At 33.9% G+C, this 26,782-nt stretch overlaps 1 protein-coding gene across 6 annotated transcripts in view; it reads right to left on the bottom strand.

The window, feature by feature from the left end:
- Positions 1–26,782, bottom strand: part of LOC106111383 (IQ motif and SEC7 domain-containing protein 2) — a 110,146-nt gene that overhangs the window by 46,750 nt on the left and 36,614 nt on the right. For 2 of the 6 annotated variants that reach the window (XM_013293442.1, XM_013293446.1), the window contains exon 2: positions 12,510–12,846. In XM_013293442.1, coding sequence (XP_013148896.1) covers positions 12,510–12,658 — 149 coding nt within the window. In that variant the 5' untranslated portion in view covers positions 12,659–12,846. Of the gene's footprint in view, positions 1–101; positions 441–12,509; positions 12,847–26,782 lie in introns of those variants that run through there. The other 4 variants (XM_013293447.1, XM_013293444.1, XM_013293443.1 and 1 more) reach the window with 4 other exon arrangements.

Genomic DNA, 26,782 nt, shown 5'->3' with positions numbered 1-26,782 from the left:
TACATTCAAGGTAGTTACGAGGATTAAGTAAATGATTCATGTACTACGGAGATAAATTTCATTATTATGAATTTCTTATCAGAGTAATATGAGATTGTTACCTACTAAAGGTATCTATGCTTCAGTCAATAAATGATTATAATTAGGTAAACAATTATGCAAACCAATGATAAAAAACAGTCAACAGCCGTGACGATCTCCGCGGTAAAAACACTCGAGATCCTTCGCTTTTTGCAACACTAGCACTTAACCTTGGCGTGTCCCAAGTGTTCAAACACAGAATGTTTGTTTTTTTCACTTTTCTCACAAAACCACCGAAGACTTTTATCGTGTTATATTGAATTGTTTTATTTAAATCGAGAGTATTCGAAACACGACGCGTGCGGCCTGACCGGACGGCCGTGAGCGACTGGCACGACGCATGCGTAATCAGCGAAGCATCGCTTTAGCGAAAAAGACACTCCCGCACATGGTAGCGCTTGATGATTTTGTATGGGCTACATGATTGTATGTAAAGCGCTGTTCTGCTGCTGGTGGAATAGAAAGGCTTTCTACTGGTCAGTTTCCCTAGTCATTAGATTCATGCTGGGGAAAAGTTGACGTAGAAAGAATGTCAGTAAGCTATCAATTATGTATATTTTAATTATAATTTTTGTTGCATTATTTTACGAAGCCAAATAGATTTTCCTGTTATTAATCTGCGAAACCTTACAATTAAATCGCCATCTGGCGTGCGGATCACGTCCATATGCCTCAAGCCGTGCGTCAGTCTGAACAAACAGCCTGAAACACCTGTTGAATGGTCACAATAGGAGTGATTCAAGGTGATTTACTTTGCGAAGGTCAATGGCATTGCGGACGAAGTAATGAAGATACTTAAAATCGCTTTAAAGTTGTAATGATACTCATCAACAGAGACATGAATTCGTAAATTGTCACGGCTTGTGACTTAAGTATTTTGTAAGAAAAATTTCAACAATAAGGAGTGTTTTGACATAGTATTTAGTAAGGGTCAGATCATTGTGTTTTCCGCAAGACCTAGCTTAACACGGTCTTGAAACATTCCTATGATTATATTAACAACGTACAAAATAACTGCAAAATACCACTATAATTCTCAATAACCATTGTTGGTTTTAGATAAAACAATATACCAACAACCTTAAACAACGGTAAGAATAATTTATTAATATCAACAAGAACCGTATAGACACGCCTTCCAGATACTTCGAGTTGCAAAAGCAAATGTACAGTGCTATCCAAACTTTATAGAAGCTTGCAAATGCGAATGAAACTTACATAACAATATTTTACTTATGACGGGACGTACGATTCTGGGCACATTCGTAAGTGCATGCTCCCTTGATGCAGAAATCTGGCATCCACCTGTAAAAATCATAGACATGCCCTCGCAAGTAACCACGAGCCGTAGTAAAGATTGAATCTTATAATCAATTGACAAACTCTTTGAAGCCTCAATCATTAGATCGGCAAGTGAACGTGAGCCACAAGGCCGTTCAGAACCGGTCCTCGGCCGAATATGATTCCCGACTCGGCACCACTCGAATGCTGTATTGCCAACTTTCTAAGTATAGCACACACCTGTACAGCTTAGACAAGCCTATTATAGGTTTTTATGAACATTATTGTTTTTATTTATAATTCCTATGTTGCCACCTTTACAATACCAATAGACTATTTTTGTATTGGAATCTTGTATATTGGTTTTTCGTTGTAATCCACATTTGAAAAACTGCTCATCACTTATCTGTCGTTATATGGAAAGAAGCAGAAATAGGCTTTTTGCTAAACTAATTGAATGTCAAATGTGGTGTCAGTTGAAAAAAAAAATGAGAATTGCTCGCCGCAACAACCCAACCTGTCAAATTCGTACTCTGTACTTTCAAATATGAAGTTCAAATACCTATGTTGATACCCATTGTTAAGAAGAAAATCAGTACTGCGTTAGAGGATTGGCGCAACACTAGATTATTGGCATAAACTTCACGTTCCTATCTGACAGCTGTCAATGTCATCAGACTTATTGGAATAGCGCGCCATTCTAGCGGGATAAGTGGCTCTGACTGTTTAAATTAATTACGTTGTTACGGTTATATTAATGTCCTTTCATTATGTATATGTCATCACTGTGCAGCAAACAATCTTATTCACACGCATGATATAAATAAAACGATGTTTAGATACAAATTTCTGTAATTACATTACAAGGCAAGATGTAACTGCGATCACAAACTCGCTGTTTGGAATCCCGTATAACATTCTCGTCAACCACCTGTGAACTGGTTTTGACATCCAAGTCCTTACGCAGTCATCGAATGCGTACCTTTTTGCGAACCGCTTGATTTGTCCAATTAAAATGATTGGAATTCTTTAATCATCCAATGTTCCCACGAACACATGCATTCATTTAGCTGTGTTTATTGAACTATTGTGGTTGTCATTAACTACATACATTTTATGAATTTAATAATTTGTCTTCAAAGTTATTATCTACTGTGTTAAAGTTTTACAAGATTTACTACATAAAGTTTTCAGAAGTGGCAATAATCCTGTCAAAAATTCTAATACAAATGAAAATTGATATTAACTACACGCTGACATCTGAAAGTAAATTATCGCACAACTATTTAGTCGCGCTTTGATTCCTATGAGCTTCTATGGAGGTGCACATACTACTTGATTTTTAGTTGTGCAACTAAACAGTTGAAATGGCTGCGAAACTATCGACAATCGTTTAGTCAGAGCTGTGCGCCCGCTCTAAAGCAACCAGTATTTAATATAGGATATCATCAAGTCTATGTAGATCTAACATTAGATGTATACAAGGCAAGTGTAATGATTGCGGAGCACGCAGCGGTTTGCGGCTGACCCAGTAGTACGGTCACCCGGTCGCCGTGTACCGTTCTGCGCATTCTACCTGTGCCGGGGTCCATCCTAATCTCGAGTCACGCACTTTAAATGACCGTATATGTTACGTTGATACACATTTCTATACCTCACAATGTAATGCGAAAATCATTGTCATTAATTTAATTTATGCGATGTTTACATGTCAATAGTTAATTCGGTATAAGGAAACAAAGGAGAAATAACTTTCAATTTGTAAACCAAGTCATAAAATAGTCTCTCTAATAATCTTAACGGCACTAATAACCCGATAACCAGCACTAAGACATAAGAAACCAGGCGCTTGACCATTATCTTAGATAAACAAATTTTGTAATAGACTTACCAATAGATCTTTAAAAAATCTTGTCTTTAGAACTAAACGTTCTCAATAAAACTATACGAACCAACGGAGAAGATAATAACAAAACTCTTTCCGAAATATTCAAATCAAAAAGCTACGTTAAATGTTCAGAACATTTAAATTCCGTGGTACAAAATGTTTCGAACTATTATAATAAACTCGATTGGATACAGTTTAGCGTGTCCGCAACGGGGCAACATCAAGCAACTGACTGCTACAAACGAGGTTGATGCTTAGATATACACTTAACTTAACTTACAACTATCTGGAACAGTAGTCATATGGAGAACGTCATAAATTATATTACAAAAGAACAAAAGACTCTCATCCCAGACAGGGATTTTGAAAATGCTAACGAAGTTAAAGCATGGTGAAATCTAAGAAATTCGACCTCTAATTTGGAATAGTGTAACACGACGAATAGTAAACTAGCAGGCAAGTCAACGTCAACGGTAAGTTCTAGATATATATAATTTTTATATGAAACATACTACAGAAGTAAATTCAAGAGGATAAAAGTATCGATCCTTCATACAGTTTCTTTTTCACCGTTTATCTCGTTATATCAAAGAAAAGTGGAACATTTGAAAGTGATACCCGCAATTAAGGTCGAATTACTGTATATTGAAAGCGCATGAAATAACAATAAGTGGTTAAGTGTTTAGGAAAACGATACATGTAATTTTAGATACATAAAGTTATTAGGAAAACAAGTGGAGTTAAAACTGCCACAGTTTATAGAATTCCCATCTACCTCACCGATAAATCAATTACTGACTGCAAAAATGTTGTTACCCTGTGATATTGAAGCCAAAACGAAATTGCAGAGAATTGTATTACAAAAACAAAAAAAAAAACACCCGACGCGAATGGTTGTGTAACAATGTTGTCTGTATCTAGGGTTGCCAATTTCAATAAACACGAACCAGAAAACTGGTGGTGAATGAAAGGAGATTCCCAAAGTTTTGTCAACCGTAGACTTCAAGAAGTCCCTCAAAAATCGACGGAAATAAAAGACATCTAGTGCTTGTTTCCTCTCTCTGATGGCACTCTGATCCGAAGAATGATGCGACATTATGAGATCGAAATGAACCATGCAAACTTTGGCCCAAATAAAAAGACGTTACAGCCCTACCTGCACCTGTATGTACATTTTTGGTAACCTGTCCTTGATATACTATCGGTGTATGTGATTAAATCAGTGTAATTGTCGACTTGTGTTACATACTGCACATTGGCGAAGTGGAGACATCGATCTGGTTACACTGTACGCAATGGAGGCCAGTTTTCGATCTCTTGTTGCATAAGTGGCTGGTGTCTTGTAATACTTTGTTGTGAACGTAATACACGTATATTAACGATTGCGATGAAAGTAGTGCAGTAAATGGCAGCTGCTGTTCCAAACTTTTTATTGAAATAATTCATGACAGCAAAATCAGATTTAACATGAATAATTAAGTACAGTGTAGCTTTCTATACTTAAGTTAGCAAATATAGTCTGCTATTTCAATTTGGTCTATCACGTAACATAACGATATAAGTAGCCGAAGTCTAACAAAAGCAGCTGTCGTGTTGCTTCCTAGCGAATCCATTGTACGGAGAAACAATACAATATGCTTGCTAAAACATTCAAGCCAATTTGGTTATTGTTACACTAACATTTAGGACAATAATCGCTTGCGATGTTTTGGGTAAATAAAAGACTGGTTTTGCACGTCTAACATTAGCCGATAACTTCTTGTTTGACATGTACATATTTACATTGGGCTGTATTGTTGCCGCCTTGACTGACGTTGAAACCTCCCTCATAATGCTATGTAACCTCTTTTTAACTTATTCAAATAATACACATTACATTTAATTTTCTACGAGAGCTACGTACTACTTTCACAATAGGAGGTTCTTGCAATATGAAAATGAGAACTAGACCACAATCTTGCATGGTAAAAGGCAGGATTTAAGCATAGCTAGAATTAAGTCTTTGTATTATATGAACAGTTTTATAAAAATTACATTGTACAATACAAATTCGCACGCTATATGCGTGGAATGCGTGTATTGTGGAAAATACATGGATTGATCCCAAAATTACACAGAATTATTAGGTATCTTTCGTAGACCTACCTTACAAGGCAGTGTTACATAGCCTTAAAATTGCATAATCTCTGTAAGTAGGTAAAAAGCTAAAAATGGTCTAAATTAAACTTACCTGCATTTACACAGGACATTGGAGCACACATAATATTCCCGGACATACATTTCTAAGTTACCAAATACAATAAACACTAGAAATAAATTGTAAAACACAGAAACATGAAAAGGAAATATAACTACAGTTAGTTACCACAGCACTTAATTTACGAAATCAATGATCGGTTACAATTGAGCACGCTACACTATCTCTTCATTGATTCGCTATGAATTGTTGAGTAAATAGGAAATATCGTCTTAGAATTACAGATTAGGTAAACTCATTTAATGAACTATAAAATCGATTCAATCCGTCAATGTTGGGCATCGAAATGGATAGATTTGTGGGCGGATGATAAAAATATTGCAGATATTGTGGGAGGTTGTGTGACGACATTGTTTTGATAGTAAGAGTGATTATATTTAGAAACGCTATATATAAAGTTAAAATCACTATTGTTACTTAATAAAACACTAGGAACTAGGTATATTGTCGAAACAAGAAGAAAATTACACAATAAAAATAATAGTGCATAAATGTTTTGAAGATATTTACTTCTGATGCTGACGTATTTTACATTGAAAGTTTTCTTCCCTTTCAAAGAAGATATTTCATTATTGAATCCATCTACAATATTGACTATTAAATCTTATTATTGCTTTCCTATCCTTCATTTCCGACATACATTTTACTAGTTCCGATATTAAATTGAGGTTAGATGTTACAAGCTAAACAATTACCATTGGTTAAACTGATTTACCTAAACAAGCTTTATTAATACTCTAACACAAACAATTATAGTGTAAACAAAAGTTTTAAAATTAACCGAGTAGCGCACGTCGGCCCAGTTGCTGTGAGGAAGAGAATTAACTGCGTGTTGAGGGATATACCACCAGGTGTCCTAGTTACTCGGTTAATGCACGCGTTACAATATCAACAGTGAACTTGTAAGATAAACCGCGTTTTTCCACCTAAACTGTACAAAAATATTGTTATACCAGTTTATATCTCTATTTTATTATAGTTTATACATACATACATATATCTCTCTGAGATTAATACAATAATTCATCAGTTTAAACTGAAAGTTTGTAGCCGGCTTTCGAGGAAATACTTGAAAAGAACATTTTATTTAATAGACAACATATTTCCTACTAATGTTTGGAGCCTTCAGTTACAGTAACACGTAAAACAGAAATTAAATTCGAACTTAAAATTATCGATCATTGTTATATCCACTTATAATCATAATGGTTATTGTTGTTTACGAGTCAATATTATACCAAAGTAAAGAAAAACCTCTTAAGTGATAGAGGGGACGTTGGAAATGGGCAGACCTGTCGTACGGTATAGGCAAAAGCTTTTAGCCGCGCATTGCTATTGTTTACAGAACCGTAAATAATTAATTACACGTGCTAGCATCGCCGTGTCTTACCCAGCACGTGTCTGTCACTCTACACTGTTAAAATATCATTTAACGCAAGTACTCATTATAAACATAATTCATATTCCACGTAAAAGCTTGTCGCAGATCGCATTATCTATACATATAATAAAATTGGAGTGTTTGGTGACATCAAAAGAAAAAATCCAGATTTCGGGAAGCTTTTAATAAAAATGTTTTCGCTATTAATAAAAATGTCTAGCTGTAATCATTAAAAGTGTTCAAGTGAATAAATGAATGACAGTAAAATTAGGTAAAGTTATCTTACAGTATTATTATTTCTTAGTCTAGTAAAACAACGAGACCCTTTCTCCTACGTAAGTTTCATCAAAAACATTCCCCTGGGCATGTATCTTTAACCCGAAACGAGGCAGAATAATCCCGTGCCCACGCAGCTCGCTGGAAACTCCACGGTGAGGGCACGCCCCGGATTCTGAACGCATATCTCTTTCAAACTTGTCAAATTGTTTCGCTATATTATTCATGGAAGATTTATTCCCACCCTACACCGGATTTGTTATTTCTAAACAAGTGGAGCAGGTGAACATGCTTTCTTTGCCTAATTTGCTATATTTTTTTTATTAGATATTTTTAAAAATAGTTATAACATTGTCTGATTAATTTGGAAAATAAAAAGCTATTGTATATACCAATAGTTGGATATGATCATTTTTCCAACAAAAAAGGTTAATAAACTTTGAACTGACGTTTACATCTCTTTGAATTTCACTGGAGAGTGTAAAGAAATATATGGTGATATGGCGAAGACAGTAATACAGATTAGCCCAGTTTAATCAATCTTAATTCAGCATTATGACAATTTTCTTAAACCAATTTTCCATTGTCACACCTGTATTCACAAGAACCTATATTCAAAATCTGTTTTCTGTATCAATATCCAATAATATAAGACTTATTATAAGACAGTCCGAAAAGTTTTAAGTAGTGATCTAGGACTTGTTCAGCTCTCATTACCAAGAACAAAGAGAAGTCTCACAAGTGTACTCACTTACCAGACTGACTGTAATATAAAGATATTTCAACCATCACAACATTTAATTCAAGTGATAACTCAATCATCGACATATTATTAATATTAAACCGCAGTAATACAAAACGCATCAGTATGTTGTCAACGGAATCAATTTACTTTTCCGGCTTCGCTGCGGAATTGGCAATGAATATGACCTCCAGGTGTCAAGGTAAGAGATGTACTGACAACAAAGTAATTTAAAAGCCAAGTACTTTACATGTTTATTTACAACTGTACAAGTCTCCGGAAGTAAAATATGCTTAATGGGCTATCCAAATTCTTAGCATACCTCGACCACCATCACGGGAGCTAAGGTAATTAATTTTATTAAAATTTAACTACTAAAAATGATTCAACTAATAAACAAGCCAATAGAGGTCGCGCGTGGACACAGTGTAAGGTCATCTTCATTTGAAATGTCTGATTACCACATGTCATGCTATACGCAACCTTAGCTTACCACAAATGTGGTAAAAGGCGTACGTGGTATTCGAATATTACGACATTAATCGAACCTGGCTCTTCAAGGCTGAGAATAGGACACTGGCATTTAGAGTTACTGTGGTCGGAAACGAATTAATTAAAAAGTGCTTAACTTGAATCATGGTCACTTCTTGGAAGTGTAAACATGTATTATTTTTACAGCATTTTACTGCAAGAACTTTACACTATCCATTTTATTGCGGAGTTAAACTCGCTGCGAGGGAGGAGGCATTTTTCTGTGGAAAACGACAGTTTTCAGTTGAGTACATTTTACAAATAACTGCAGAAAACAATTTATGATCAAGTAATATTATGAAAGATCTGAATTTAAAAAGAAAATCCTAGAAATAGATTAAACTGACATAGAAACTTACTAATGACAAAAGTAATTACAAACAAAACATTAACTACTAACATAATTACTGGTTTACAGTTAGCAATAGCCAAGAAAACATCAATTACCAAAACTCGCAGAACGAATCTACAATAACAATTTGGTGTGACGACCGTTGTATGAAACGGAAAGTCTTCCCTTGAACCATAGCGAAGGCCGATAGTAACTAGTGCGTTTCCACTACAGAAACATGCAAAAAAACATAATATCATCCCTATCATTTCCTTTAAAAGAACTGAGAGAACTGTATTCTTATACAGTAGTTTGGACAAACTTAGTCTCGTTGACAAGTTCTGTTGACTATAATTTGCAAACCTTTTTTGGACACGCCTCATGATAAATACCATAGTTTGTGGTGGCCTATGATGGAAGATCAAATAAGGTCATTTCGATTTAAAATGACTTTTTATATATGATTGCTTAAATATTTGAACAAAATAAATCTTGAAAGACGTCTATATAAAGTGCAATTTTAAATAATTCTATTAGTCACAGTTTAACAGTACTAACCAACAATTTCCATAAGTATAATATTTAACATTAACCAAAATTAAACAAAACATCAGATACTGAAACATTAAAATAGCAAAATTCTTCAGTCAACAAGAATTCTGTGACAACGACCTCTGTTATCGAAACTCGGCATTACTGAGATGGCAGAAAAAGCTTTTAGGGATATTAACCTAATTTGGATTAAAGACGCTCGCAAATCCCTTTCATTTAGATATTTAATAAATACATTATCATGTAATAAATATAAGACCTTATTATTGAATTAATTATAATTGTTTACGACTGTCTATTCGACTTATGTTGTCTGTGTCAGAGCTAGCGTTAGAGCAAAGCGCGGTTGGGCGACTGCCCTGGGCTCTGGCATAAAAAGGGGGGCCTCAAGTCTGTTATTATTTTAAAAAAGTAATATTTAAAAGCACAATGCACATTTTACATTAGTATATATTTTGAACCTCTACATCATCCTAATTTATGGTCCTTCAAATTAATTTAAGTAAAATTTTACATACGATTTTTTCGACATTAACTTAATCCGTAAGCACCCCTTTTATAACAGTTACATAACAATACGAGTAACTATTATTTGAATACATGTAATGTGTGGAATCAGTAACAGACGTAACAATAAAAATTTCTCTTTCACTTCATAATCACACTTTTACTATGCAAATTGTTTAACGTCGTCGGAATGCGACAGTTAAAGTACTAAATTGCGAGAAAGTTGGTACAAAATAACGGTTTCAAGCAGTACAACTATATCACAACATTGTGTCCTGTTATTAACTTCGACGACAGACTAACGACTGTAACAAATATTATAGTTTAGTGTTGAAACCGATCGATATAAGAAAACAAACGAACAAAACAATTTTATTATTACACTGAAAACCATCTGCAACGTTCAATAAAAGTATTAGATTAATCAAGTCGCGGGAACAAAAACAAACAAAGAGAGACACGATTGAAAACGAAAGCGGGACGTTAGTTTTTGCGCGTAGAGTGAAGAAATAAAATCCAACCACTTAAATATTTATTTGGAATCAGTTAAATGAAAAAGAATTTTGTTACGTGGCTTCGGTGAAAGCGAATCACTTTTTCCTTCAGTGTTTCTAACTACGTTATAAAGTGGACAAAAACAGGGATCCGTTTCATAATACACACTGATATACTTTGTTTCGACTGGACGCATTAAGCCCGCTACACACTTTCTATTTTAGCTACACAAATTTAAACGTACTATGTTAGTTACATATACTTTATTACATCGCACGTGTGTGGACAACTTTTTAAACTGACAATACTAAACTGTACTGAGGGTGTATCACGCATATTCGTGAGAACATTTTCGTAAGGTCATCAACAAAATTGGTGTTACATTTAATTAACGCCCCTACCAGATATAAAGGACACCAACGAATCTAATAAAAAAAAATGCTGATGAAGTCACGATAATTTTCTCGCAACTGTCACGCAAAGAACTGACCATCAGTTTTTGTCTAACAATAAGATAAAATGGAATTCAAAACTATGAGACCACATAACGTATACTTTGACTATCGCAAAACTGTTTAATCTCGCTTTGATTCTTATGAGTTTTATAGAGCTGCATACACTACTCGATTTTTAGTTGTACAACTAAACAGTTGAATTAGCTGTGAGACAATCGCACAACAGTTGTGTGATAGTTAATCAAAGGTGTGCGCCCGCTCCAATAAAATAACACCGAAATGACTATGTAAAAATCTTAAATCGTAATATTATCCTTTTTAACAATACGTTTTTGTACAAGTAAGTCAGTGAAAACCCCAGGTAAGTGAGACGTGCTATCAGAAAAAGGAAGCGTCATTAATTTCCACATAATTTTGACACGGGTAGCGACGGACAAGGATAACTGATATCAGCGTTTTACCCGCATCACAATTTCTTTAGTAACAAATTTATTATTTCTTTGATTTGCATTTTATCGCGTAAACATACAAATATCTTTCTTGAGGAGAACATAGGATTTTAGAATTATATCTATAGTGTACAAATTCAAGACATTTTAATTAAATTCTTAGCTTCAAAAGGTTCCAGATCAAATAAAAGACCAGTATTATAAATTTTTTGATGTGATAATGATTAGAAACATTATTGTGTAAAAAAACTAAACAATCCTTATATTTTCTACTCAAAGAAAATGGAGAAAGCCTTGAAGATATAACTAGCTGGCGCGCTAAAGGATCTATTCAGTTGACAGTAAGGACCTTATGACGTCAGACGCTAGTGAAACTACGAACAATGGGCTAATAGAGATCGGCGTGGGTGAACCACGAGCGAGGGCGGATGAAAAAGCTTACAAAAACGGAGGAAAAATGAACTTTGCCATATATGTAGAACTACTAGCTATCGCTAGCAAGTTCATTTGGTAGACTGCGCTATTCTAAACTATCTACCAAATTTTATTGAGATCAGTCATTCTGAAGTTCATTATCATTAAAACGATGTCCCAGATTGTGTAATCATTATTATTATATTTTAAAGATAATAAAGCTTATTTTAAAAGGAAACAAGTGCCATAAAATTTTCCTTATGGATGTTGAACATTTAAGCAACAAATCTAAGCAAAAAGTAACTCTAAAAGATTATGTTTTCTGTCAGATGTCGCTGCTTTTATCCTAATTAGAGTAGAGTTTTGAACACTGGATTACCTGTCACTGTAGGATTACAACAAAAATAAAGTAGAAGAGATTTGAAAACGACATTGTTTTATTAAAAATGGAAAATTAAAATTCGCATCTTTGAAACATCTTATTAATCTTTCTTTGTACAAAAAACAAACACTTCCCTGTAGTCAGTTGCGCAAAAAGCATGTGTCTTGTACCAGTCCTAAACCGTGACGGGATGGGGCCCGTCTGTCTGTCGAGCTTTGAAAGGGCTCAAGACGTAGGGTCCGCTTTGTTCACTCTAAAACCGTTTTATATGTGACGTATATGTGGCAGCTTGTCGTGTTCATGTCATCGTTTGAAATATACAAGTGTGTTCATAACCATTTTTCCGGAAGTCGTATTTATTACTACGTGAAACTCGCGGATTAATATAGGGGCAATAGAATAAAGTCCTATTCAATTCTAAACATGTCTCTCTATTTCATGTTTGTTTCTCAAAACTTTCACAAATAACTTCATACGAAGTTCTTACCTGTCATCTTGCAGTTGCTTCAGCTCGCTAAGCTCAAGCTCCCGTCGCAAGTTAGAGACCTCGCATAGCAGCATGTCCCTCTCCGCTGACACCTTCTCCAGCTCCGCCCGCAACCGGACCACTTCGTTGGTCAAATCCATAGTCGCCATTGTCGACTATCGATAAACGTAACTGTTGACACTTGACATCACTAGTCACAGTCACGCGCGGCGCACACGTCACAACACACGCACATTTTATATTCACATTAAAAACTCACACGACGATATTAGTGATGTGAATATTTTATCGATAATTTCACCGTCTCGCCTCCATGCTCACGCTACATCGTAGGAATCTGAAACAATAAATCAGCACGTTAGTAGTGAAGCAGAAAGCGTGCACTGAGTATGGGAATTCTGAATATTTTTCTTATAAAATGCTATTTCCTTGTGTGAGAAAACAAAAACATGACCGCTATGACAATACTAGACATCTTATTTATTTGGTTTCTTATTCAAGAGTATTTCCTCGACATATACTTGGCAAATTGTGTGTTTAGGCTATCGTTTGTTATTGGTTGAGTTTGGCAGACCCACTTACATGTCGTATTTAGGAGAGATTATTTATTACATGTGTTTCTGCGGTGAAAACCAACGCTAGGAATATTAAATGATATTTTTGCGAATACCAGAAACAAAACTAATCAGCATAATGAGTCAGGTGGCCTTCTCTAGCCGTTTTTGTCTTCAAAGTTGTTGCTATATAAGTTACAATGATAACACAACCCGGAACTGCGCGACTGACTGACTTCATTTGTTATTGCAATTTAACAATTAGACAAAACTGCGTTGCTGTGTTAATAACTACGCAAAGAACATGTTGTTTATGAAGTTAACAGTAGTTAGTGGTTGATTTTTTATTGCGTCACTATTTTTTTTTCTCTCGCCACTTCTATGTTGCCTTTACTTAACTAAAGATCTATAAGGAATTTGTTACTTTTTAACATAAGTAGAGACTCCAAGATTAATGTCATAGCAACCGTGTAATGATTACAGTCATGTCTACCAAATTGGGTTACTCATAAATCCGTCACGTCACAAACATGGCCGCCTAGTGATGTACCCGATATTTCTTCAATCGTAATTCGATATCGTACAAGTTAAATCCGGTATATCCACGAACTCGTATTTCGTCGCTAACTGCACTGCGGATAGATTACTCGGTAACATTACGTCTCAGGTTGTATGCGCATTGAATTACTGATGAAGATTCAATTAGGGATACAGCGAATTTAGTAAATTAAATTTAAAAAACATGCAATTAAGTCTTTTATATGAGATGAAGACATTAAGGGAGATATAAATAATTGCAGAATGTCTATCCCATGTCCCTTTGTTATTCTATAGATATCAGTTGGATGCTTGCTCGTTTGCCGCTTCCTGCTACAAAACTACGAGGGGGTTTTAATAAAGATTGTAAACTTTGACATTAAAACAACATCTAAACAGTATTCTTTAAGCATGTTGACGGCATAAAACATACATTTTCGATTAAAAGTAATGTAAAGAATAAAACAAACTTGAAACATAATCGACCATGTCTTAGAAATCAATCTTGTTTTAAGGTTAGTAAGTTCCGGTATAACCTTCATTGTTTAACGCAAATGAATGGATATACAATTAAAAACAATTACTGACAAATTGACAGATTTTACGATTGTCACGGCTTATTTAACGGTAGTCTTTGTTAACAAATATGCAGAATCTTTGGTTTGCCTGACAAAAACCACGACCTTGAGAAATGTTTCCGTAATTTAATTTCCTTGTCTCTTTAATATATCTTTCATTTATAATCTATTGCATAGGTTATATTACAAAAGAATTCCATCTAATTTACAATGAAATCTCAACTTTACCACGATAAAAATAAAGTATCATGTCTAATAACCAAGAGTGGCATTGCGTTTATAATCAAATTATTAGTTGACGATAACTTAGTTGAGGCAAAGGGGTTGCAGGGTATGGGGGGTGACGGTTATGGTGTTAATTTGTTTAAGATCCAAGTCGTTGTGAAACACGAGTTTCCAGCCTGTTAATATTCAATACGCGATGAATCTCAGTAAACAGGGTTACAACTAGTTAATTGATGTCTTTTAATATACTAATCTTATAAAATGAAGATTTTATTACCACGATTGCGATGTAATTGTATTACCGAAGTTATTTGAGTTTAAAGACATTATGGAGACCTTTTATATTACTTCTTTCTCTCCCGTTCATAACATAGCTTCGAAATTTCTAATCAATATTTAAATGAACATACATAATTTAAAATTGATTTTCATGATACAAGTAGCGCCATCTATCAATGATCTACTGCAACGTATGTGAAAAGTTTGCGCGTTAAATTTAGATCTTTGTATAAATAAATCGCGACAGATGTCGCTAGTTGTTAAACAGAGTAACAGAGAATTTCTATATTTTTGTTGTAAATTTCTATATGAGCACGATTGAGATTATAACTTTTAAATCCCAGACATGACATAAATCGTTCTATCGATTCAGTATAAAACGGTTAGATAAGGCTTAGCGAGATTAAATCATTGATCAGTATTATCATGAATGTTTACACAGCTACGTTATTACGATTACGTGCTATGAACGTGATTTTATAAGGATTACCAATATGAAGCTTAACGAGGATTTTCTAGTATTAAATCCTGATCAGAATCCCGTTTAAATTAATCAGCTTAAGATGGGATTGTGACTCATTAATTTAGTAATAAGGCTGCTTTACAGTAGTGTAATAATTAAGGCAGTATTTATTTATTTACTAGCTTTCGCGACTACGTCCGCATGAAATTAAAAAAAATATGTAGTCTATATGATCTTCTATACTATGCCTAATTTCATCGAGACACATTCCTTCTTTTAAGCTACAAACTCTAACACACTTCTGCCATCCATCCAAACTTTCGAATTTATATAAGTAAGAAGTGAGATTTAATTACGAATTAACAACAGTTTGATCATATCCTTAGAATGTATGATACGATTAACTCTAACAAGGACAAAAAAACCTTTAATACAAAATTACTTTAAACAAAGTTAAAACAAAAGGTATGAAAAGATAGAAATCGGTTAGTTCGACACATAAACGTTCCGCATCGATTCATTTCGTCGAAGCGATAAAAGTTTGAAGTCCCGTTCCAGAATTTCACATAGTTTAACAGTGTTTACTTTACGGGATTGGGAAGTGGAATGGCGAGAGGGCCGGACCTATTTCCTACCGTACCTGCTCGCTGTAAATGAAAGTTTTTAATTGATCAGCACCGACTGGCGGTATTTGATTTAATCAAGTCTGCTTGTCTGCGAATTCTGCAAGGTTTTTTCTTTTTTTGTATCATCAATTCCAAGGGAATTTTCTCTTTTTGTATTTCTCATTAAGCTTATCCTTTACACTTTTCCCTTTTTTTTTTAAATTACTCATTAAATATTTTTGAATATATTTCAATGTTGTACAACTATACTTTTTTTATCGAGTAAGCGCCTTAATTGAAAGAGTAAATTTTTAATACTCTGATTGTGCTTAGTCTTTATTAAAGTAAGTTTCGTTACTGGCTAGTCTAATCCCGTCATGTTTTGTATAAAAGTTTAACAGCCGTCGCCATAAAACGTCCATTTAATGGCAGACCGATGAGTTTTAGATCGGGTCAACTGTTGTCTCGACCGAATGGTGGGTTCTCATTTATTTTCGTATCAATCAATACTTCGAATGTTTTCATTAGTTTATTTTAGTGCACCACTTAAGTTTATACTTGATTGCTATTTATTTATATGATAAAACCACGGCTTGTTATCGTTTATAGTGATTATCTAAACGACTGAATAATTTCACGAATTTCATATTAAAATACAGTACAAAATTGTAGCATAATTTGTATACCGTTTATGTTTCATTAAACACAATAATTTATCTAGTTAGCCACATGGCCTCAAACTAATTTGCACGTGATAAACTTTATTAACTCTTATTCATGGAATTATAGAAGTTACGTAAAGTGTTTAATACATTTATTGTCAATTAGCTTTCACGGGCGACATCTTCCGCGTTAAATAAAAAAAAAACAAATGTGAGTAGCCAATGTGTTCTTCCAGATTATCCTCTGCATCTATGGAAAATTTCATCGAGATCTGTTCAACCGTTTAGGCTACAAAATCTAAGAAACATCCTTCCATCCATCTATACTTTCGCATTTATAATATTAGTAAGATTACTGTTGTTTGATTGATATTTATGTAGGTACAAGAACACTGTCTTGACCAGATACAACGTTTAAAAACCTTAACGAAATAAAATTAAATAAATCCTAAAGATATGTTCGAATCTAAGAATTACAAAGCGTAAGTGTATCTAATGAAACTGGTTGAGATACAACAGTTTAAAAAACGACTACTATATCCTTAGACAAACGTCAAAGATAGCGGCCCCCACGCACTGAGGTACTTTTACTCGCATTCCTTAAACGTAGCTGCGCGCGCGCATTTTCACCCGACGCTCGCGGCATACCAAAAGACGGTCTAACGATGGCGCCTGTCTGGGCGTCTTATTGGATAGAGTACATGGCAGAAAAATCGTACTGTTGTCGGTGAAGCCCTTGTCATTTCAACTTGTTAACTCTCAACTTTTATTCTCACCATCCTATAGATGGTACCACCGTGGCTTCTAAAGATCCTAGTCACAAGCATCACTTTAAACATAACTAGGAAAGAGCTATACAAATTTAAAACAGCCAACGACTCTCCTAGCGTGTTGACTTTCATACAAAGCAACAAGTAACTGAAAGCTGGAAAGTCCTGTGATAGTTTTACTCTTTACTAAACTTTACGTAATAATTTTATATGAGCGTAAAATTGTTTCTTTTAAAAATGTTGAATTCTATAAAATATCTAAAAATGAAAATGCCATGAATTGTATAGATTGCTAGATAAAGGCTACCATTATTATACATACGAAAAAGCTATAACTACCAACATGCGTAACGTAATGGGTTGTAAAAACGATATCGCAACATGTAAATTAATTAAGCTGCCTTATCGTAATACACTAATAACTCTTAGTGTTATTAGGACAAAACTAAACACCTTAAAAACACAAGCTAAAATAGAGACGTAGTTTTAGGATTAAAACTTACTAATGTCATAAATGCGAAATTTTATTTGGATGTTTGTTTGAGTTTGTAGCCTAAACGGTTGAACGGATCTAGAATAAGTTTGGCAAATATGTAGAACATAGAAAATCACATTGGCTACTCGCTTTTGTTTTTTTTTTTAATTCCACGAAAACAGAGTCGCGAGCAAAAGCTAGCATTTTATAATTTGTAGAAAAGGGCTTTGGATTTGGAACATAAAATCTCTGATCATCAAAGGATCTTAATTTCTAGTCGTCAAGTTATCTAAACGATTAGAACTTGCACTATTTCCAAAGCATTTTACGCACAGTATTGATATTAATTAAATCAACTATTATACACAAAATTTGATATAACAAATATGTTAACTAGGTCAGTAGATTGACATTGGCCCGATGCCCTTCGCTTTAAGCTGAGTAATCTGGAACAAACTTAATTTGCATAACTTAAATGGTGTAGATATTATGCAGAACTAATTTGACAAGCCCAGTGGTTCCCAATATCGTGAATAGAATGCAGTTATTAGAGATGCTTGTTATATATTGGCTTTAATTACGTTTTCACAATAGTAGATACAAACGCATCTAGTGTTTAGAAGATATCATTAACATAAAAGACAATGTATGTTTAGAAGCATCAAATTTAATTTAAGAAAACTTTTAAAACGTGTATCTAACAAAAAAAAAACAATCCCTCAATCTGACAGCTGCCAAAGAGTATAAAATAATGACAAAGACTATAACATTACCATACAACAAAAGAGCATATCCATCGCCCGAGGCCCTATAGGCTTGTTAGCACAGAAATGATCATGGAGTGAGTATTTTTTTTGTCATTTTGTACTGTTTGCACACATAATTAAGTTAAAGAGGTGTAAAGTGCGTTTGCACAAGCTAAGATCGTTATGCTTTTTGACTTTAGGTTTTATGCACTTTGTTTAGATTAAAGAATAGTTAGTTCACTAACCCTTAGGTTAGTTAGTGACATATGCAATACGATTTCCCAATATAGAAACTAAATATTTGGAAACACTTTAGGTAATATCGTGCTGGTACCAGGTCAATCAATTAATTTAATTTTAGACACATCATATATTCTACTTGGCAATCTGCCCCCGCAGCCTTCAACCCACGTACTTGAGTTTTCCACGAAACTTGTAACACTTGGCCCACTTCGCCAGTGTTGGGTCATATTGTTCACTTGGCCGCTAGTCGGGTCGTCATTCAGCAAAGGTCTTTGTTAGTAAGTGACCATTGCTGAGATGTGGTCAAGGGGCAATGTTGAAGTCGGATCTGGCGGGTGGTGGAACTCTAATTTGTCACAAACGGCGTAGACGACCCACACGTTTTGTTTATTCAGTTTAAATACAAATAGATTTTGTAATTACTCAATCTACGACACGTAACGTCTTTCAAGCAAAGGAAAAACTTTAAATTCTTCTTTTTAAACCAGATTGGTTCATGGCGCCGTAAGAATAACAACATAAAAAGTGTGTATTTAATAAAAAGAAATAAGGAATGTAATTAAAAGAATTCAGAGTTGAAAGCGTAGTGAAGACGAATTAAAAAAAGAAGGAATTATGTTTAAAATACTGACATCAAAAGAGCGGGGGCGGGCCGCCTTTGTGACGTCACAATGGAACGAGAGAGTTGTGGAAATAAAACTGAGTATGATCTGACAAAAAGGCAGTTATAAATTTCATTACGAAGTCATGAACACGAAATACTTTTAGATCCCCGTAAATGTAAGTCAAATATGCATCACTACAGGCAAAAGACGACTTGCAAAAAAGTTTTTCAAGCTAAATAAGTATACATGACTTTTCTGTGTTTTGCTGTAAAACGCGATGAATAACTTATAATGTTGTTGCTGTCTAGGAGTAAAGTTTTTGGTTTTCTAGCTAATTCTAAATAATTTCTTATTAATTACATTGTTTTTATGAATGTCAACTTTAGGTAAGCTTTTTATTACATTGGTATAACAAAACAGTAACCAAAGTTTAGAAAAATTACAGCATTTACTTTTCCGTAAAAAAATGTAAAATTCATCTAAAACGGTGACGGTAAAACGTTCTGATAATTCACTTGCAAGGTTTTAGAGAGCGACGGTATTAAGAATTTAAAGGGGGAGGGAATGACGAGATCATCCTCCGTGAAGGGCGTGTAAAAGCATTTGCTAAGTACTGAAGTCTTATTAAAAATACGAGACCCTATTGCTATGTACGAGTACCTACAATGTTGAGGAAAATTATAAAATTTTAAAGATACTTTCGAAAATCTCGAATGGAACAGCGTAAAGCATTATTGTAGATTTATTAGTGTTACTCGTATTACACCGCTGAAATGACGTAGCGTGGACTCCCATAAATTAACAAGATACCGAAGAAAGTCATTATCATCTTCTTCCTTATCCTACTCCCGCAGGGGTTTTTTTTTGTGACTGAGTTGTCACTGTTTGCCTTGTAGAGGCATTTACAGATTCACCCGCAGGGTCTGCGCTACAAGTTTTTATCCTCCACATAACTCTATCATACGTCATCTCAGTCATCACTACCTTCTTGATCATGTCATCTTTCACGCAATCCATGCATCTCTTTCTAGGTCTACCGGTGTATCTCTACATACCCCTAACTAACGATCTCCTTGTTACGTGCGTTTTATCCCTCCATATAACATATAACATAACACATACCATGCCAAGAAATATATTAAATTATAATCAAAACAATTTGGAAGTATTGTCCCAATTCCACAAAATATACCTTTCATAACTAAGCGACAGGTGCAGAGTGAAGCTGCAATTAGCATTAAGCATAATATTTTAAAATTAATAGTGAAAAATGTAAATCATGATTGCACACGCGCGCACAATATCTCTGAACACGGCAGATGCGCGCACGCACCTGGCAGGAGAAGTACCAGGTACGATATATTAACAAGATTAGTAGTTTAAAACTTGCATCTTTTTAAATAACAAGGAAAACGTTATTCAACGGTGGAACAAAATTTATATAGGTGTTTGGGGCTATACCACAAATTATTTTTTGATAGTTAGCTGTAACTTGTCTATAAATAAAATAAAATAAAAAATTAACTATTTATTTATTGTGCTAGATATACCTTGTTAAAAATTAATCTACGTCATATGCTTTCCCTACAATACAATAAAACTGTATTAAGATACGTTTAACAGTAAACTACCACAGTGTTAATTACAGACAACAGAATTGACACACGGTACAATCCAACAACTTAACTCTGCTAAATTAATTAACGAAGAAAGGGGAAGCGTAATCGCAAACAAGGAAAGATGGGGTGAGCCCGAACAAAAGCGGAGCAGACAATATTCATCAAGTCACAAGCGGCTGCGAAAATCAACATTATTAGGCCAATGAATACAACTCTATTCGAGACATATTCATCCCGCTTGTTTGCAATTTAATTATACGAGTATTAACAAATTAACGTTATCCTGACTTTGTATCGAATTATATGGAAACACTAATTTTAATATGAACACACTTTAAACTTACGTCAATTTCTTAAAGTAACTCCTTATAATGCATCAAAAAACATTTACACATCTTTAAATATATACTGTAGTTCATAGAACTTTTCTCAAATATAAAAATATTATGATTAAAATATGAAAAAACATTTCATACAGGAAATAGAAATATTTCATACATTTCTAACAACCGTAAGTTTTAGAAAGTCATACTTTATTTATTTAAGGTCAAGAAATAGCATAAACATTTCTAGCTGTGATTTTCATAAATAAATACAACGAAAATCATAATTATAACACTAACGCATGGGTAGCATCTAAAGGTCAGTACACACTATCACGACGGGCCCGTTACCGGCACCCCAGTAAGCGATTACGCAATGTACCATGTGGCTAGAGTAACGCGCAACAAGCTAACTGCGCCGGTACTCACCACAGAATCAATAACTTAGATATTGCACAGGGACACGGTCAAGAGCAAACCGTTAACACACCGCACGTAACTTACGTAACGTTCGTTACGAACGCTGTGTGACCTGAACTTAATGCGTTCCTGGTAATTTTCTCGCAGGGAAACCGCTTTTTCCTCGAATAAATTTAAAACACGTGTATTAAAGTTGCGGAAAAATTAAGATGCAGGAACATATGAAAGTTTTACTCATTTTAATTAAAAACGCAAACAAACGTATATGGTAGACTTAATCACTCTAACGTTTTTATACTAAATCGAATATATCTGGTGCACAATTATATAAAGTCATAGTTAAGATAAAACTTCTTCTAGACTGTTCTAGAACTATGCCAAATATTTCACCTAAGCCGTTCTAAAGATATCTCCTAACGAACTTCGCATTTGCAAATATTAGTAAGATAATAAGAAGTATAAGACTAATACTGAAGAAATGTATTTTTTTTTTCATTAAATTATGTATAAACAGTGTGTTAACTAAAATAAATCTACTCCCGTTTTAACAATGCAGTGTGACAATTACTAATTACTACTATTGTTAACATCTCTTGTTTGAAATACTTTTGCAACAAACATTCTTTCCTCTGAATATTTTTATTAACAGGCAAGATTAAAATAAACTCAAAGTGAATTCTTATGCCGTGTTTTGCTTGTAAAGGTGGAGAGAAGCCGTCAGTTTTTCAATATAACACGTAAGTACCGTGTCGGACTGACTTGTGGGGAAAATGCATGTCGATCACGCGTCACGTCACTATAACGCGATAACGCGACGTTACTCACATGTCGGATCACTCACAACTCCGACGGCCCGTACGCCAACACAAATCGAGTAGGGATGGGACGTCTGATTAAATTTTATCGATGTTTCTTAGAAAATATGTGTGTGTTGGATACATAGTGAAGCTAAGTAAATTGTTGCGTGTTAAATTTTAAATAAACTAATATTACAATAAAAAAATCCTTGTTGCCGAGACAATTTAAGGATGTGAAAACTGTACTTGCGTAACTCCAAAGTAACAAACGGTAGTAGACAACCGAGATATTTAAAGAAAAAACCGACTATTTTATCCGCATTGGGGTCATAGAAATATTCTGTTTTAATATTTTTTCAAGTACCGCTCCAAACTTCAAAACGTATTACAAATTTCGGCTTGCGTATAATCATACATTACTTTTAACGTATATTTCGGTACAATGCTAATTAAAAAAAAAACTCTTTTATAGTATATTCAGAATAAGTAGGTCACATTCAAGCTTATTATGCGACAAATGATTGAGAATGAAAAACGTATAGTCGACATTTTTAAAACAAATGTCGTCTTATTTCTACTGCCACATAACAAGTACCACATTGTTTTCATGCTCCGAGCATTATTCTTCAGCTGTTGCACTTAATTGAAACCAAACAAGATTGATTCGAAGTTGATAAGACAGTTTTGTAGTCTGTTTGAAAGCAGTTGTTTTAATTATTGAGAAACTAGAACTTTATTAAAAAAAAATAACTACGTCTAACTGTCTAACGTCTCTTTAAATTGAAAGAAAATAAAACAAAAACCAAGCTTTCATATTATAATTTACATATATAAATGCAAACTTTTAACTTAAAAAGGTAAAAACCTAATATTACCCTCGTGTACCAAGGTTGCTTCTCAAATTAATTTAGTTAGGTGTTCAGTGCTAAGTTAGGCTAATGAACTAAGATCTAAGAGGATCCCCACTTTGTATAAAAAGCTATGTAATTAACTGGCTCCTTCGTGAGATGAACAACACGTGATTGAATTTAATGAAGCGTCTACTTGAAAGATATACCTCTGATAGTCACTAAGGTTCTATTTTTAGTGTTTTTTATTGTTAGTGACTACTATTTGATGTAAGGCTTTTTAAAGTAAACATAGTGTTCCATATCAAAACTGCGAATATTTAAAAACATTTATATTTTACCTAAATTTAATTTTCCGAAAGTAAATTATATTCTGAGAGACTTTATTATTTTAAAAAAGCTAAAACATGTCACAATTCCAGTTAATGTGGAATATTTGACGATTGTTAATTAGGAAACGTCCTGTCAGAACAGTTACATGTAAAGTGACGTCCAGGGTCGCATTTAGGGCTGTTATAATATTTAAAAGGTATACCTATTTGTTCTTATTGATTTTTAAAATAACTCTAAGATATAGATTGACGAAATGCTATTACAATATTAGGTTAGTTATTTTAAAATCATAAATTAAGTTATTATGGTTTTAGTAGGTTTTCTGTGACTTTTAGGCCTGATACTGAACTATTTAATTATGTAAAAAATAAAAAAGGGTATCAGTATCAAACGTGTATAAACTCAAATCCCTGAACGTTATTTGCCTGTAGGCTTTTTTAATTATAAAGACCTAAAAGGCACACATATAACTGATTGTGTCCCTGTTAACTTCGCCGTATTAACTTACCGTATATCCAATTGAGTCGACGAGGATTATCTCAGCATTACAGTAGTTACGGGGATCGAGTTGCGACGCGGATATTACATGTCGACACTGGATTACACTAATGGGATACGGAACTTTGTCAATTCAGCTGCATTCGGTGAAAGGACCTTTGTTTTGTAATTTCATTACTTGATTTAGGACAAATTTTAGGAAAATAAACGAAGAATCCAATTGCGATTCAAGAAATCTTGAGTTATTATAAATCTTAGCCCTGCCCTGTATTCAATCCGCTTCCTAACTAGCTACTAAAACTACGTGCTTAAAACGAGTAAGTTTCCAAATTCATTCAAAACAGAAAACCTTAGTCATTAAAAACATAGAACTTTCATAAAGAAACCAATTCCAGTTACAAACCAACCAATACAATACAATTCCTATTCCCGAGCTACATGTAATCAAATTCGCGGTGGTAACTTGCCAACTGCCAACAAACAGCGAATGAAAAGAGTCCACCGCATACCTGTTCCAATATCCACGATATCCGCAGAGACCGGCACTAGATTACCTATCCATTGCACCAAACTGACCTCACGTATGACCCATATTGGGGCAAAGCTTTGACGTATGCGGGTCATCGCTTCACTAACTTTGATTAAATTTTAATGGAAAATAACAATCAAGATATAAGAAAGGAATTTAATATTATGGAAGAGAATTAAGTAAAAAAAATTGCAATACATATTAAACTTTAGTAAACAAAAAATACATTATAAGGTCTATGAAGTTTTTGAAACACTGACAGTCATCAACTCTCTGAACAAATTCTATTCTACATTTATTTCCTACAATAATTCTTAAGCAGAAACAAATCCTTAGACAAACTTCCAGTCCTTGTAACTTGTAACCTTGTAATACGATTTATGTTATCAAAGCTGAGGAACAGTCGCATGGGCAATTAAAAAGTAGTATCAAGTAATGGGCCAGGTGTTCGCAAGGCTGGTGTTTAATTTGAAAACTTTCATCGAGCAAGTAATTACAGCTTGTTTCTCTTTGCAAAGGGAAGATTGTTTTGTAATTTCTTATCGACCTTCTAATTAGATTGTTTTATCATTTAAAAGTACTAGACCGAAGTTCCGAAACAAAACGTAAGATCTACATAATGTCAGTGATATATGATGTGTGTAAAGTGATATATGATCTTGGATTAAAAACAAGACAATAAGCGAAGAAATGAAACCGTAACAGTATACGAAAATGTTGACTATTGTGTATGTGCAAAGATTTTAAATTAGTATCTCGTAAAACAGAATCTAAACTACTAGATCAACTCTACTTAGTACTACACTCTTAACTATAACTCTACTTGTTAATGACATAAAATTATCACAGAAATATTTTTAAAAACTATAACATACAAGTATTTGAAAAATATTTACCGTCATACAAATTCACATGCCTCGAGCACTTACCGCAAAGTTCAGACCAACATCACAGAGACGCCCCAATAAACACTACACGTGTACTATCAACAACATATAAGTAAATTTAGATTTAAAACCATATCTACTGGTAACAAGGTTCAAAGTATTTGGTACCGTATATTTGCATGTTAATACACGTGGCTGTATCGTCAGAGCCGAGCGAATAGCCACAGGGCACCGATTACCTGTCCATTGCACATCTCATGCTTCAAATGTTGCATCTATGTTGTTGCAGGTTTCCATTGAGGAAATACATTTACAGAAACATGTATCATTAACCCGTTGATTAAACTCATTTGCGTATCAAAATACTTCGTAGTTTGAACAAATATACACATAACGCCTGAGAAAATACAATAGCATCGATATAAAGAAAACGTGTTCAGGTAAAATTGAATTTCAGTATACACAAACGTTCCTGTAACAAGATTACATAGCGAGGAGAGAGAAAACTTTTCAAATAAACGACAAAGATCGTACAGTAAGGTTTACTTACATTTACCTAGAAAGTGCTATTATAAAATCATTTTATATTTCAAATACAAACTTACTTGGTACAGGATTTATTTATCACCATCTTTAAATTTACCACGCCATGTCATAAGCATTTCAATACATAAATAAATAAAATTATCGTTATGGTTAGGTCAGCGAAAAGTACGACTGGTTCGAGAAAAAAAAATTAGATAACAATCCAATTTTAGATTACGATAGATTGAAGTTACTTGTACTCTAAGATCTAAATTTGGACGACAGTATAAACAAATTTTAAAACATCCAACCTGACATTTATATTTAGAAAGTATTATATTAACTTAATAAACAAAATTCTAAGCTAATAAAACTCATTTTGAAGATGCAAAAGTTAAAGTAACGGCGAAATGAAATACATTTGTCATGTCTCATGTAATACGGCATCTAAGAAAAATTTATATCACATTTTTATTACATTGAAGACGACACAATACGACGCAATCGGAATGTAGGGTGTGGTTATTTTTACACCTACTATAAAAAGCCAACTTGTTAAAATTATAGGATCAAATCATATCGGTCGACTCTCGGATACAAAATACACCTTATTTTGGTAAAAACTTAATAACTGGGTAAAATTGTCCTTTATTTATTACTTATTATACTTAACGTTTAAAGTTAAAGTTTCTTTCAAAAGTATGATAAATCATCGAGAGTGTTTAGATATTTTTATCCGACTAAAAATTATT

This window comes from Papilio polytes, unplaced genomic scaffold, assembly GCF_000836215.1.
Source record: "Papilio polytes unplaced genomic scaffold, Ppol_1.0 DF824169.1, whole genome shotgun sequence".
Lineage (NCBI taxonomy): Eukaryota > Metazoa > Arthropoda > Insecta > Lepidoptera > Papilionidae > Papilio > Papilio polytes.
Note: the sequence above shows the minus strand (reverse complement) of the source record. Positions and strands in the feature narration are given on the sequence as shown.